Genomic DNA, 15751 nt, shown 5'->3' with positions numbered 1-15751 from the left:
ATTGTTTTGAATTGTGATCTCAACCATAAACCATGCAGGGTACTGCAGCAGAATGACATATGGTATCCAGGATGAAGCCAGTGATAGACAAATAATGTAACAGCTTCCTTTATCTATTGAGGATGTGTCTCTGTTGACGGGGAGAATTTGTTCCAGGAGGTTAGATGAAGATACACGGATGTTTGGTGCTTCTGTTCTCAAAGATTACCTCTAAAACAGTTTGTGTGTTATGTGGTAATAACGACCTCTTGGAAGAACTCCAAACCTTTGGTTCTTTTGTTGTCAGCTCTTTCTATACAGCAATGTAGGGAGCAGTATACGGGCTTTCAAAATGAGGAATGTGCTGCCTGCCTTGTTACCTTGTGGGGAAAGTGAATGCATCTGCACAGAGAACTGAGTAGTCAGATACTGTACAATCTTTCACGGATCAGTAGCTCCAGGAGGTGTTGTTGGGCTGTAAAATTATTTTATCACACTGTTGGGGAGACAAATGCAGCAGACTATTCATCATATACCAATGCTATAAGTTACATATAAGTTAAACAATATGACACTTTTTATGATTTTTGAACCACACAAAATAATGTGAAGGGACTAAAAAGGGCTAGCTAGCTACAATTCTTTGCCAAGTCTCCGCCTATAAAAGCAAAAATAATTTGCTCGTGAATAATAAATAGTGTAGTTTAGTAGAAGAAAAAAAAACACCGATACTCACACGTGTAACATATTTAAAAATTGGTTTGTTTTATTATTTTCTGCATCAGTTAAAACACACAGGGAAAACTAGCTGGATATCTGGCAAGGAAAGAGTCTACAGCCAAGCTAGCAGCTCTGTGAGGCAGCTGTCCTTAAGCTGTGTCTTACTTCATATACTTCAGTTAACATGCAGTACACTGTGTACACTATGTACTTAATGTTTAGTGCATACATTTGGCAGGGTAGTGTCAAATCGAACACGGATGTGGCACACTTAACGCAAACGACAATGGAACATATGACCGCCTCTTCTCCTCTTCTTCTCTTCTTCCTCTTCTTCTTTTAATAACAAATTGTAACTGGGCAGATCATTATCAGCATAATACACCATCCGGTACTCATAGTACTTGTCATTGTGAATTCTCTTAGGCACTTAATGTAGCAAGTGTAAGTATGAAAGGCTGTGAATTGAGACACAGCTTTAGACACAGCTGGGCTCTGAGCTAAATGCTTGTGTCAGCATGCAAACCACTCATATAGCTTATATAATATTAGTTTAGCGTGTTAGCATGCCAACATTTGCAAATTATTACTACAAACTAAGCACAGTCGAGGCTGATGAGATGCCGTGCCTTACGAGTATTGGTGAAACTGCTACTGACAGATACATGTTTCATGTACAGTAGGCTATGTGGTAAAACTTTTCATGAAAATCACAGAACATATTTTCTGCATCAATCAAAAACCTTCTGGAAATCTGACCCACAGCTCAGAAATGCAAACTAACTTCTGTGTTTCAGGAGTACAGACTGAACCCTTCAACTGCTATTTTCATGGCTGCAAACAAAAGAATCTATTGCATTTTTAATCAGGTAAATACTCATGTGATTCCAGCCTATATGTGGAAAAGGTATAACTTCGTCTCTGGTAGGCACCCTATAATGAAGAAACCATGGCTGTCATGTAGCTTTCCTGACACGAGTCTGAGTGATTAAGCATTTAATATTCCTACAGTGTGAGGCAAAGACATAGTATACATATGTTGTTGTTAATAAACCCTGTGTTTGTTGTCTTTCTTCTTTTTTCAGTGTGCTCCCGAATTTCTTTGTGTTCTCCTAAATGTTTTCATCCAGGAGCCCTGAGAGATAAAAAAAAAAAAAAGGTGTTGGGCAGTTGTCAGTCAGGCAGCAGGCATGTCCCTGCCTGCCTTGCTGATAACGGCCAGATGGAGCAGCGACCTCACCTTCGTCACCCAGCATTTCCAGTAAAAAGTGCTAAGGAAGGCTGTCCTGAACTTGTCACCTGAAAGAGTGTACAGAGCCAAGTTAAAAAACGTGTTGAATCCAGCCAGAGGCCTGGAGATAATATATGCTGCATGCACGATGTGCTCAACCATGCATGGTGTCGGTTGGTACTTTCGAGTTTCTATCCGCAACACACGCAATATGTGATATGGCAGGAAACACACCACAAACACTACGAGGATTAGCACGGTCACACGCCGCGCTCGCATCCGACATGGACTGGCTGTGTAGGGCCCTTTCGCCAACTCCTTCACTATTCCAATGTAACACATGAATACCACCGCTAGAGGGAGTAGAAATCCGAGTGCAGTGAGCAGCCAGCCATACACCCGAATGTTGTCAACGGGCACGGTGCTTGCAAAGTCCAGGCAGGAGGTATTATTGTCATGCGGCCCCAAGGATATCATTGTCAACATGGGTGTAATTTCAGCCGCGGCAACAACCCAGACGACTGAGCACGCAATTATTCCCCAAAACTTCTGCTGCACTTGTGCAGCCCTCAAAGGCTTGATCACCACCACATAGCGGAAAACTGCGAGACACGTCAGGAAGAGGATGCTCCCGTACAGGTTAAAATGAAACCCAAAGCGCACCAAGCGGCACATGAAGTCGCCGAGTGTCCACACATCCATGTTGCTGTAGTAGTAGACCAGGAAGGGCATGCTGAGAACGTAGAGGAGGTCGGTCAGTGCCAAGTTCACCATAATGATGCTGCTGCTTTTCAAGGGTCGCAGCTTTGTCAGGTATATGACGATGGAGGTTACGTTGCCCACCAGGCCCACGATGAAGATGATGGTGTAGGAAACAGGCAGGTAATAGCTTTTTATCAGTTGGTCCACGTCAGTGCAGTTGGCCATGGCTGAGCCCTGTTGGGTAACACACGTAAAATAAAACAATAAACAGAGTGGCTAAAGGGCAAGGCTGTAACAAGCATTGAGGACACCGAGATCATGCCCTCGTTTCTGGGATTTTACAATCTGCAGCTGCAGCAAATTCCATTGATGTTTGTTGACTCAAGATATTTACATTTGTAGAGTCAGCTGAGTGTGAGAAGAATTGGAAACAGTATTTAAATAATCATTTGGGGAGATAAACATTTTAATAGAACATATATACTTATACTTGAATACATAATATAATTTATAATTAAAGTGTGAAAAAATAAATCTGGTCGGTAGTCAATATTTTCATGGGGTGGGGTTTGCCTTCCTAGGGTGTGTTGACGACCAAAAAACATGGCGGCTGATCTTACATGTGCTCTTTAGTACAGTACAAAAAGCTTTTTAAACCAGTGGTTCTCAAAGTGGGGTCCGGGGACCCCCAGGTGCTTGAGGGAGGTCCCCAGAAATAAGTAGCACAGTGATCTAATGTATGACTATTTTGGTCATGGGTCATACACTTTCTGTCTCTTATCAAATGGTCCGTGGTCTAAGTTTGAGAACCACTGATTTAAACTTTAAACCTGCAGTAAACAATTTTTTGGCCACTTGGAGGCAGCGTACAAACACAATGCTAGTAGCAGCGACCGATTTTCATATCGGTCGACCGCTGATGCCGATATTCAGAAAGCATGGCGGCAGATGACTGATATATAATGCTGATCTCAAAACAAAGTTAAGTCATGTATAATTCCATTATTCCATGCAGAGTACAATATAATATACATGATTATCTTAGCCAGTAGTGCGTTGTTGCAGATGGAATTTTTATTAATTAATAAAAATAAATGGGGAAAAAAACATTGGGTTCGGCTGTAAATTTCAGAACGTGACGTGGTGTGGTGTTTAAGGGTACAGTTTGTCAGAAGTGACAAAATTCAACTGCATTATTCTCTACAGTATATATTTAATCTAGCCAGTAAGGGTTTTAGGTTAGATCTGCTGTCATTTAGGATTATATACACTATGTTGCTATACACTATAAGTTTTGGGTCACCTGCCTTTACATGCACACAAAGGTTAATGACATCCTATTCAGTTAATATGGAGTTGGCCCACCCTTTGCAGCTATAACAGCTTCAACTCTTCTGGGAAGGCTTTCCACAAGGTTTGAGTGTGTTCATGGGAACATGGGAAGAAGCGCATTTGTGAGGTCAGGTGTAGATGTTGGACAAGAAGGTCTGGCTCGCAGTCTCCGCTCTTATTCCTCCCAAAGGTGTGAAGAAAGGTGTCAGGTTGGGGTCAGGACTCTGTGCAGGCCAGTCGAGTTCTCCACGCCAAACTTGCTCATCCATGTCTTTATGGACTCTGCACTGGGCACTGGTGCGTCATGTGCACGAGTGCCCAAAGCAAAGTCCAGATGTCCGTCAAAGTTGGGAGCATGAAATTGTCCGAAATGTCTTGGCATCCTAAAGCAATAACAGTTCCTTTTACTGGAAGTAAGGGGCCAAGCCCAACCCCTGAAAAACAACCGCACCCCACCAAACTTTACACTTGGCACAATGCAGTCAGGAAAGTACCGTTCTCCTGGCAACCGGTAAACTTTTTACAGCATTTTCACAGGATTTAGCTGACTGCTTTGACTGGTATGTAAAGCTGTGGCCCTGCATATTGATTAATGCAGCTTTAATATATTAATATTAATATTTGTATATTTGAGCTAAATGAATTGTACATCCCTGGGAATTTGTCCAATTCCCAATTCAAATGAATACATATACAGTACAAGTTTTGGGTGAGGAAAAAATGGGATTTGAGCAAATCATCATTCCACTTTCCCTCAGCTGTCATATCAGTGTCATTGGCAATTACTGCTTGAGGAAGGATGGAGAGAGCAGGGAAAGAAACCCAGAGGCGAGCAGACTAGGAAAGCAACAAATAATCAAGCAAACTCAGTGGGAAAGAAGCAAACAAAATCTTCTTCTCTGCTCGTCAACAGTCTGGTTTCTGAAAGCCTCTCAGGATATGACAGCGCCTATGGCACCCTGGCTTGATGGCTGCTTCCTGTAATGCTGTCACTGCAATCTGCTCTCATTATGGATGTGAGGAGATGTGTGAGGTGTCATTTACACATTGCATGTACACTCAGATTTCATAAGACAGGAACTTGTCCTCATTAAATTATAGATTATATTTTGATTTAAAAAAAATAAAAATACAAACTCTATCCAGCAGTGTTAAAATGCATACATAGAGACTGAGTCATAAAGGTAGTTTGGGGGGGGAAATAGAGTTTTCTACTCACTTTTACAGTGTCCTCATCAGCGCTAACTCCAAGCCTTCAGTGTCCCATCTCTGTTTTCACATCCATTCCTCCTTCACTCTTCCTCCTACTGTCTCCTCATCCCTTCCAGACATTCACGCCCAGGGGGAAACTCCAGCATATTTTGTTTCAAAGCCCTGTTGTGTGCTTCACCTTCAGCCATGCGCACATGCAGACTTCCTTGTGTCATGCTTGAGCTGATAAAGCTCATGGTCGCTTTATTTGCACAGATCGTGTTTCAGGTGAATTTGGAGAGAAAAAAGGGAGGGCAAGTGCAGCAACACATTCATTGCTTCTTGATGAATTAAACTCCCAAGTGTACCTTTTGTTCAGAAAAATGAACTGGGAGTATTTCTATAAAGTCTTTGTCATTTCTTCAAACAGGCATGTGATTACCTCAGTGCGACACCGCAGAGCTAAATGTGGCACAGACACAGACCTTGGTTTTTGTAAGGTAGTAAAGAAAGTAATAAGGAAGTTAAATTAACTCTTAAATAACAGTGCCATCCGTTTTACTAACTCAGACTTACATATTATTTGAACAGCTGCCACAGATTTATATTAGTTTTATGAGCAACTTTTATATCCCTACTTTCAAATATCAATTATTACTAAAACTGAAACTTACCTGTGAATTCTGCCCACATACTTTCACACAGTGGTTCACAGTGGTGGAAATAAATTAGATTTATATCACCCAGTAGCAGCACTTATGTTTCTGTAAAATGAAAGTTAAGCTTGTATTAACTGATGGCTAATTGGGGGCAGCGCAACACAAAGCACAAAGGTGCTGCATGGTGAGATGGCAAGCGCGTTATCAAACAGCTGCTTATTAACAGATGCACCACATACAGAGCCACATTCATTTGGAGTCGTGTTTACCTCCTGCAACTTAGTCCAATATTCACCTTCCTTTTAGCTCCATTGTGGTCCACACCAACTCCTGAGGGAAATATCTGACACAGTAGCTTCTGAAGTCCCTAACTTTGTCTGCTTTTTGGTGCTGGGCAGGTAGGGTACAATGGGTTTATCAGAATGTTTCAAGCTGCTTACTGCATCTGGAAACAGAGATGAGACCAGTGAGACTAACCTAAGTAATGAAGTTTCATTCTGTAAAACCAAAACAACGAGCGAAAAGACACTAAAACACCCCAAAGAGCAGAGGGGAAATGCACACGTGGGTGATCATGTGATCACCACGAGTCACCCATTTGACTTTATACATTCTGTAGTCATTTGATCCATTGTTAATACAGTATAAATATAAAGATTAGAGCAGCTTTTAACTTTGCTCAAACTGGGGCCTAAAGGCTGGTTCAAGCAGGGTAACAGGAACACAGGGGTCGGACCCACATCAGGGGCGTAACAAGTTGGCACAGGGCCCTGATGCAAGATGGTCATAACGGGTCCTCCCATCACAATCAAAGTAGCATAATGTCAGTAACAAATTAAAGAGGTGAAAGCTTGCAGCTTTAAAACTACCAGCCACAGCGAAATGCACTGCACAGTTGACACCTTCATTAAATGAAAGCAAACAGCGTTCTGCAAAAAATATGAGTTATAATAGTAAGGCCAAGACAGTGAAATTGGTGTTAGAGCACCATAAGAGATTAAAACACAGCCTAACCAGTGACAGCGCACCTCAAAACATGAACACATGAGTGGTGACGGCTCACCTTCAAAACATATGAACACATGAGTGGTGACGGCTCACCTTCAAAAAACATATGAACACATGAGTGGTGGCGGCTTACCTTCAAAACATATGAACACATGAGTGGTGACGGCTCACCTTCAAAACATATGAACACATGAGTGGTGACGGTGCACCTTCAAAACATATGAACACATGAGTGGTGACGGCGCACCTTCAAAACATATGAACACATGAGTGGTGACGGTGCACCTTCAAAACATATGAACACATGAGTGGTGACGGCTCACCTTCAAACCACTTCAACCTACATATGGAAAAGATGATGATCAATGACTGTGCACCACACTGACATGACAAAATGTTTCCTGTCTGTTCCTAGGCATTATAAACACATAACACAAGTGTGTGGATTGATTACTAGTCAAATAAACAAGTTTTACTTACATTTTAGGCGCACTCTCCTGAGCTTTTTCAAAGTTGTTTATTAAACCCTTTGAATCCAGCTGCAGCTCAGAGCATTCTCAGTGTGTGACAGTGTGTCCAGATTAGTCTGCCCCAGTGAGCTCTTCAGGTAAGATTTTATAAGTGTGAGTTTGGGAAAAGATCGTTCTGCAGAGGCCACAGTCACTGGGATTTTTATGAAAAGCAGTAAAACGGTGCAGACTAACGTCAACTTACCCCAAAGCTTGCAGCGATGCAGTTGTTGTCCACAAACAACATCTTGCTTAGTTCTAGTGCTGTTTTCACTCTTCAGATGCGGACTGACAGGAGTTGCGTGGGAAATGTCGAGGTTATGTCATTTCAGTAGAGTTTAATATCGCATAACTCAGTTGCTCTGCAGCAGTAAAGTGTTTCAGGCTGGCCTGAAAGTGTCGGGGGGCAGTAACGTTACTCGTCCTCACGGTGGATGGCGCGATGCTGTAGCTAGCAGCAGGTGTCCCCTTCGGCTCCTCTTGCTCACAACTCGTGTTTGCTGCTATCAGTCTTTCTGTTTAAGGAAATTAAAAATTAAAAAAATTAAAAATTTTCTTGCTCAGCTGCTGCTGAACCAGACTTTTGTGTTTGTACTCCATATAGAGTTAATTTCCCTCTTGCTGTCACTTCACTAGCTAGCTACTCTTCTGTGCGGATTTTGCTATTAAAATTACCCAGAATTCTGTGCGGGCCCACAGAATGAACATCTTTGACATAAAATCCCATGAATTCATCCTTATTCACATATTTAAACTTAATTTAGACGTACCTACTTCAGAGTTATGTGGCAATGGAGTGTTTGTGTGTAAAAGTATTTAATGTTATTGTATTGTTACTGAATATGAATGACAAGTGTAAGAGAGAGAAAGAGGCCTGACTCACTGAGTACTTTACAGACCTACTGCAATATCTCAGGGAATAATTGCATGATATGATAACTTTGTGAAAATGGTTATTTCTAATGATCTAATGAGAGATAACTTAACTTACAGGCCCCGCAACTACCACGGGCCCCTATGCAACTGCCTTTCCTGCATGTATGGTAGTTTGCCAGCGCCGCTGCCCCACATCCATATGAGAGAGAGCTGATGCAGTTCAATAATTTATAGCAATATGGAGGAACACAGGTTTATAGGATGGTGAGGCAGCAAGAGGCAAAACCAGAGAAGGCAGTCCACACCTTTTTTATATACAGTCCAAACAAATCGAACAAATCCTACAAGGAGCAAGCAAGAAACAAAAGTCCAATAGTCAGGCAATAAGGTCCAAAACATGCAGGTAATCCCTAATTAGAACACAGGACCATAACATAGGCAGATCTGGCAAGGAGTGAGTGGGAATTCACTGGTTAAGTACTGTAAGTGTGTAAATGGTTGGGGCTATCAGGTGATGTGGAAAGGAGGAAGAGTCTGAGGGCATCTGGTGGACGTCGGATGGAAAATGGCAATGAAAGGTCCTGGGGAAGCAGTAAAGTGGCTGAAGAGGAGGAACAGAGAGACAGAGACTCTGACAGCATGAGATTTTCCACAAACACAAATCACTCCTACTTCCGTATGTTGACAGTGAACTTGAGAGCAAGATGCTTTTTCAGACTGTATTTGCGATTTGACTGATGGGTGCGCTTGACAAGCAAGACATGTTTTACTTTTCCTGTCAAAAGTCTGTCCATCTCATATATGTCGTTTTGCTTTCAGAACTAATCTTGGTAACTTGAATATTGCAAGCCTTTGCAGAACACTTTTGCTTCTTTATTGTTCCCAAATGAATCAGATTCACAAACCTTTTTTCAGAGCTATTATTATTATTATCAGATATTCAGCTTTGGTTTCACGCAACATTTATGCCCCCAAGTCCCACAACTCCTTCCACAGCTTGAAGTTTAACTTAATGAACAGCTTTTTTCCAGCAGTTTCACTTCTCTCAGTTTCACTTCTCTCTGTGCGTTAGATTTCTGTAGACTGACACTTGAACTTCACTTGGTGCTTACACTTAAATTGACACTTCCTTTACAGCTCCAGTGGTGTACATGTTCATTTTAATGTGATGTAAAATCCTCATGTGTCATGATCCAGTTAATGTAAGTGTAAACTGTTATGACTTAGCGTGAATGTATTTCATTCAGCGTGAGGGTAAACTGCAGAGATGTATCTAAACTTTTTGTCATTTGTGTTGTTTCCATTTCTGGAACTTGTGACACATGTTTGAAGATCATTATGATGTGTTTAAATGTCAAGACTTCACATGCTATTAACCCAGTCCCACATCCTTGTTTACCTGAAAGTACAAAGAAGCTACAGAAGCTGCCCTCGACGTGGTGAGGCAGTCTCTAATGTCACTTTTCTTTAGATCACACACACTCAAAAACAGTAAAGGAAGCAGGAGTTTACAAATGTTTATTTTACAAAAGAAGAGCTAGAAATGATGTAAACAGAGATTTATAGATCAATCTAAATTGTGGCTTCTTTTTTTTTTTTTTTGTGGGGAGGATGCAGTCTTTGAAGAGGCAGCAGAGCCAAGTGTTTATAGTACAGATAAAAATCATCTGAGTTCTGAGAAAAATTAATGTCAAAGATCAACTTGACACACAGAAATCCGAGTGCAGAGGATGAGACGCCTTGGAGGCAGCTCACTTGGGGAGGAGGGGGGTGTCAGGAGGTGTAGTTGGAGGGGTAAAGAAAGAAATAAAGAAAGAAAGTGATTCTGTCTACAATTTTGGCATCCTTGCAGCATTGAGGCGCATGGACACACAGGAGGAGCCGGCAGCGTAACGCATCTCCCTCAGCATGCCACTCCACTGCTTCTTATCGTCCTCGTACCTAACAAGACCGAGAGGAGTGTTCAGATCTCGCAACAAACACAATGGTAACCAACCAAAAAATGCAAATCCCATAACTTGAGAAGACTTACTGCCAGACGTCAGTGACCTCTGTGGGAGCCACCTCCTTGTTCTCCATCTCAACCATTGCGAAGCCGCCCACAGCGTACAGGGAGCCACCGCTGCACAACAGGTTGACAGAGCTCCTCTCCTGGGGAAACTCTGTGAAGGGCTCCCACCTGAGGCGACACAACATTAGGAGAAGGTCAAACGTAAGATGGAGCTCTCAATTTAGATGCCTGTTGTATCTTGGTACATTCATCCAAATTCATTTTTTTAAGCAGCTAAGTTAACTGAGATGTGGTATATGGAGGCCAAAAGACATACATTAAATACATACTATATATATATATATATATATATATATATATATATATATATATATATATATATATATATATATATACATATAAGAAAATGTGAAATAAGCAATGTAAAAATAAAAATACTCCTTATTTTCCGCTTTATTATAGGAAATGCTTATCTTTCTCCATGTTGACACTTTTATTTGATATCTTCAAGCTGAGAGAGCCAGTGCTAACGGCAGCCTTTTGATTCAAATTTGTTGTTTCAGAGAAAAACATATAAGTTTGTTTGGAGCTTGATAGTTAGCTGGCAGTTTGTGAGCCTGCTTGGGCGGCTGGGGGCATGTGATATAACGAAACACGACATTACGAAATAAATGTGACATGAAATGAAATTGATATCAAAACACATACAAAAAGATTTTCTATTATTTGAAAATAAAAATGACAAGATAATATTTTATCATAATGAGGAATGTATTTCACAATTTATTGGTTTAATTATATCTTTGAGATATATTTATTTTTCTGTGTTCAATTTATTCATGTGTTCATTTCATGATGTGTTATTTATTCATATACTATTCAACATTTTGGGGCTCGAAAGTATGTGGTAGTTATATGATTAATGCTAAATGTCAAAAAGCTGATTGTAGAAAATGTATATGATTTTTAACACAATTCCCCAACTGAAAGGTAAAACAAGCCCAAACAGAATCGTACTTGTTTGTTGCAAAGTCATAGGCTTCGCAGGTAGCAGTGAGGCCTTCCTCATTGACTCCACCAGCCACCACGATCTTGCCGTTGTGGATGACAGCGCCGAACATGGCTCTGGGCGTCTTCAAGGCCGCGAGCTCCCTCCACTCAGACTGCTTGTGGTTGTACACAAACATCTTGTTGAGGGCTTTGCTGTGGAGATGAAAGGAAGACAACAACTGTGGGATTTTTTTTATGTCAAAAGATGTTTGATGAAAAAAGATGAAAGATGAAAAAGCACTAAATAAGTTAGGAAGGAAACAGAATATAAAATCAATGAAAAGAAAGCGTTATAGGACAAAATACAATAGAGAGAGACGAGAATAATCAACAGAAATAAGAAAGAAAGAAAGAAATTAGAAAACTAAAGGATAAGTGCACTAAGTTTCTTTAAATACATTTAAAATATGTTATTCCCACTAGATTGGTTTTAGTGGGTGGGGACAGAACAACCTGGACAAAATTAATCTACAATTTGGAGGTAACATCCTGAAGTTTTACTCCAACTTCAGATACAGTTTGATGTTGCGTCAAATATCTGACAACAAATACTATAGAATGGGACAGGATTAAAGCTAATCTAATCTGGATCAATCCTGGATATAGTTGATTGAAAATGAAATTCAGGATACTGTCTGTATTGAAGGCATCTACAAGAGGATTCACCTGGACATAACAGATACAATTTATTAGATATTAAAAATAGTTGCATGGCAGATAAGGATGAGATATTTTAAAACAGCACAATCTAAATATATGATAAGAAATGTAATACACTTTGGGAGGATCAGGTCAGTTAGAGATCTCCTTCTTAAAACGTACTTTTATTGGAGAGCCAGATTTTCTTTGAACTGTCTTTTATTTCCTTTAAGGACGTTTTTCTTTTCCTATTCTTACCTTTGCTTACACTGTATTGGTTTTTATACATCAAATACTTGTTTTAACCTGACATTTTATTTTGCTGCCTTGGTAACAGGGGTTTTGAAAAGTGCTCTATAAATAAAGAGTATCACTGTTATTGTAAGGGTGTGGTCTAACAAGTACAACTTATTGTCAGTATACGGATGCAGTCTCTAAATTATAAATATATTTAAGTCTACAAGTTAGGTTATGATGAGTGTATGTCTGTATGCAGGTTTCTATTCTATTCTAACTGGGGAACATAAATAACATGTATCCATGTATTTGTTCATACCTTGGTTTAATTTCTTCTTTCATTTCTTGGGTCGTTTAAAAAGAGAGCTCAATGATGACATTCACTCTCTGATTAAGGCTTTCACACCTACTTTTTTTGAGACAGAGCCCCACCTGAATTCAGGGCAGGAGAGGCACACCTGTTTCCTCTTGATGATTAGCAGTGTTGTCTTAGTGTTGAAAACACTAAATCGACTGATCAGCTTATTATTAGATACAGTATTTAAAATCCTAAGTTGTGAGGACTTGTCGCCTTTTGTGTTCATGTATCACTGTTGTATTCAGTGCTTCACTCTTGCACAGGATCAGTATTTTCTTTACTGTTGTGCATTACACAGTCCTGGACTGTAACAGTGTAATTGTTGTCTATGATGTAGCCCTGCAGTCTGCCAGACCCCAAACAGCTGCAGCTCACAGCACAAGCTCTCTCTCTCTCTCATATTCACACACAAACATGCATTTACTCACTTGTCATCTGTCTTTCCTCCAATGCAGTAGACAAGTCCTTTGTGGGAGACGACAGAGTGGCCGTGGATCTTCAGAGGAAGCTTTTTGGTCTCACTCCACTTCATCCTCCTGAAGAATTCATATTTAAGTTTAAATTAAGTTAAAATGATGTCCATCAGTGTCATTTTGCTCCCCTGAATGTGTTGCTGCAATTTTGTTCAAAACCTCAAACGCTTCCTTGTCGCATGTGTGATTTCAAACCAAATCAATTTGGATTTGTGTTAAATGTAAAAAAAGTTAAGTATCTTAAGTATAAATCCAAGAAAAAACAACAAAACAGATTATTAAATGTTATATAGGAAGTAATTTTGTTAATTAAAAACTGTACAGACTGGATAGGAAAAAGGGGCGGGGGGGGGGCAAAGAGGCAAATAACAGCACTGACTCAACATCGTAGCACATCACGGTATCCAGCGACTCGTTGGTCTGGAGGTCTTTTCCAGCCACAGCGAACAGCAGGTTGTCGCTCTCTCCGATGTTGAAGAGGCATCTTGGAGAAGGCATGGGTGGCAGGGCGACCCATTCAGATGTGAGTGGATCCAACTGTGTGGAAAAAACAAAGTACATTAAATCATGGTGCAGAGAAAGCCCCCATTAGCTCTGTATCTTTATCTCCTCATGAAAAAGAGAATGAATCATCGTACTATGTGGGATTCACATATTGATTATGCTGTAAAGTACAGGCTTGGGGGCTTAGACCTGAAGGGAAATCCATCAAGTGATTGCAGAAGGGTTTAGGAAAAACTGTTTCCCGGTCATTCTTGCGTTGAATTTCGGTTCTCTGCTTTATATGTGGATTAAGTTCCATTAAGGCATTGAAATCAAGTACACAAGAGAGTTTAGGTGAGGGACACTTTGTGAGCTAATGCTAAGTGGATTGTTTTCACAGATACTCACAACTTTTATAATATAATAATAACTATATAATAGTTGGACATGTTGGGAAATGCACTTATTTGATTTGTGTTACAGGTCACTCATGTGCACAGGTGATTATATTTGATTAAGATTGCGGCATGAGGAAACACGCTAGTCTGACTCTGTCGAAAGTTAAACAAAGAATGACCTGCTGGCACATCTAAAGTTCACTAATTAACATGTTATATCTTGTTTAACCCTGTTTATATTTCTGTTTGATCCATAAAAAACACTTTAATATTACCCACATTTTTATGCAGACTTTTAAATGTAGGGAGCGATAAAATAGAGGAGTATCAAATAGTTACCAAGTAGACGTAACATTGCAGTGGTACATCTTTGTTTTCCTCATCCACAAACAGTCCTCCAATGATGTAGAGCTGGTTCCTCTGTGACGCCAGGCTGACGTGGTTACGTGGCACCTGCTCTGACATGGCCGCCAGGAAGCACTCGTTCTCGCTGACATCATATGCCACTGCTGCCGTATCATTGATCATCATGATGAAGTCACGCACATACATGCCATGTCTGCGGTTGTCATTCAGGAAGCCGGGGAATGGGTTGTCCTCCTCACCTCCTTCCTCGTCGGCCCCCTCCTCCCCTTCCTTCTTCTTAGGTTTCTCTGGAAGCTTCCCCTTGAAGGCATCCCTGATGACCTGGATCGTCTTCTGGAGCTCCGGGTCGGCCCTGATGATCTCATCAGTCTCCACTCTGTCTTTGAAGTACTTCTCTGGTAGCAGGCGGAAGCGAATGCAGTTGAAAGCATCTTTCAGGACCTTAATGCGCTCCTTGTCCTGGCGGACCCAGGCCATGACCGCCTCAAACACCAACTCCTCCTTCTCCACATTCAGCGAGTCTCCACCGATGATGGCAAACAGTTCATGGGCTGCGAGTTTGAGGAACTCCTCATTTTTGTAGAGGAGCTCGAAACGGTCAGCAATGTAGTTGCGTGCAGCTACAGCGAGCCTGGGACAGCTGAGCACCAGGCCCATCCTGAAAATGGCCAGGCAGTTGCCCAGGGACAGCTTCTTCTGAAGGTAGTTGACACAGACCGTAAAGACAGAAGGGATCTGGAATCTGTTCGCCACAGCAATTATATCCTGTACATTGTCATCGGTGAGATCAATCTCAGCCGAATAGAGGTACTGGATGATCATGTCCAGGATGGAAGGGTTGACATCCTCCAGGACCACCTCCTTGGTGTTCTCCACCTCCTTCCCATCCTCTGTGAAGAAGATCTCCCTGAAATAAGGGCTGCAGGCGGCCATAATCAGCCGATGGCAGGGGAAGCTGCGGTCGCCTACCTTAAGGGTGCAGTCCACAAACTTGTTCTCATTCAGCAGCTCCTTCAGCCCATCCTGGAGCAGGGTGCTCTGAAACAGGCGCAGCTCCTCCTTGATGGCGTTGGGGTCCATGGCGTGTCAGGACAGAAAACAACGGGTGAACAAGGCGGTCTGTGGAGAGAGGAAGGAGACGGTGGCCACAGGTCTTTTTGGCACTCGGTCCTGGCTAGAAAGGGCAGAGCAGAGAAAAGGTTCCCAATGTGAAGACCCTGCAATTTAATCCCACCCCACTCTAAATATAGCTCCCTCTGCCCCCTGCTTGCTTCAGCTCCAGTGGAATCTGACGTGGCCAAATCATAGCGCAACACAGGCCTTGGCTTGAGCAGCTGCTGTCACAGACTGAAAGAAGCAACTGGCTGCACAGGCTGGGGATGTGCCACCATGATTCAGCTCCCAAAGGGTCATGTGTCCGACTAACCGTGGGGACAATGCTGTCAAAGTCCTCGAATAGCTTGCCTCAAGTTGTACGTATGACTGGGAGGATATTTCGAGCAGTTGCTGTCACATTAAAAAAATGGGTG

At 41.6% G+C, this 15751-nt stretch overlaps 2 protein-coding genes across 7 annotated transcripts; both read right to left on the bottom strand.

Annotated features, from left to right (window-relative positions):
- Nucleotides 1–1097: 1097 nt before the first annotated feature.
- On the bottom strand, nucleotides 1098–7954 carry LOC119901313 (2-oxoglutarate receptor 1-like). Of its 6 annotated transcripts, none has more exons than XR_005444175.1 (4): nucleotides 7537–7954; nucleotides 6110–6259; nucleotides 5830–5919; nucleotides 1938–1998 (listed from the first exon to the last, which is right to left on the bottom strand). XR_005444175.1 is itself a non-coding variant. In XM_038716946.1 (3 exons), exons 1-3 carry the CDS (start codon nucleotides 7576–7578, stop codon nucleotides 1781–1783), a joined length of 1023 nt encoding a protein of 340 aa, XP_038572874.1. In that variant the 5' UTR covers nucleotides 7579–7949; the 3' UTR covers nucleotides 1098–1780. The 6 variants fall into 6 exon arrangements, 3 of the variants coding, with proteins under 3 accessions (XP_038572874.1, XP_038572864.1, XP_038572882.1); XR_005444170.1 differs by lacking the exon at nucleotides 1938–1998 and adding an exon at nucleotides 5347–5617; XR_005444172.1 differs by lacking the exon at nucleotides 1938–1998 and adding an exon at nucleotides 5347–5417 and having other exon boundaries at nucleotides 7537–7953.
- Nucleotides 7955–9708: 1754 nt separating this feature from the next.
- LOC119901291 (kelch-like protein 41b) lies at nucleotides 9709–15448 on the bottom strand. The gene is made up of 6 exons (XM_038716906.1): nucleotides 14196–15448; nucleotides 13355–13512; nucleotides 12931–13038; nucleotides 11236–11421; nucleotides 10240–10386; nucleotides 9709–10148 (listed from the first exon to the last, which is right to left on the bottom strand). Exons 1-6 carry the CDS (start codon nucleotides 15300–15302, stop codon nucleotides 10037–10039), a joined length of 1818 nt encoding a protein of 605 aa, XP_038572834.1. The 5' UTR covers nucleotides 15303–15448; the 3' UTR covers nucleotides 9709–10036.
- Nucleotides 15449–15751: the final 303 nt, after the last annotated feature.

Source organism: Micropterus salmoides, unplaced genomic scaffold (assembly GCF_014851395.1).
Source record: "Micropterus salmoides isolate LMB-PRFRI ecotype aquatic unplaced genomic scaffold, ASM1485139v1 Ms_hic_scaffold_1, whole genome shotgun sequence".
Classification (NCBI taxonomy): Eukaryota; Metazoa; Chordata; class Actinopteri; order Centrarchiformes; family Centrarchidae; genus Micropterus; species Micropterus salmoides.
This window is presented reverse-complemented; position numbering and strand designations above follow the sequence as displayed.

Coding starts and splice junctions, on each gene's coding strand:
- LOC119901313 (XM_038716936.1), bottom strand. CDS start 7,578: ATGTTGTTTGTGGACAACAACTGCATCGCTGCAAGCTTTGGG. Junction 2,867..7,536: donor GCATCGCTGCAAGCTTTGGG/GTAAGTTGACGT, acceptor GTTACCCAACAG/GGCTCAGCCATGGCCAACTG.
- LOC119901291 (XM_038716906.1), bottom strand. CDS start 15,302: ATGGACCCCAACGCCATCAAGGAGGAGCTGCGCCTGTTTCAGAGCACC. Junction 13,039..13,354: donor GTGATGTGCTACGATGTTGA/GTCAGTGCTGTT, acceptor TGAATTCTTCAG/GAGGATGAAGTGGAGTGAGA. Junction 11,422..12,930: donor GGAGGAAAGACAGATGACAA/GTGAGTAAATGC, acceptor TCATCTCCACAG/CAAAGCCCTCAACAAGATGT.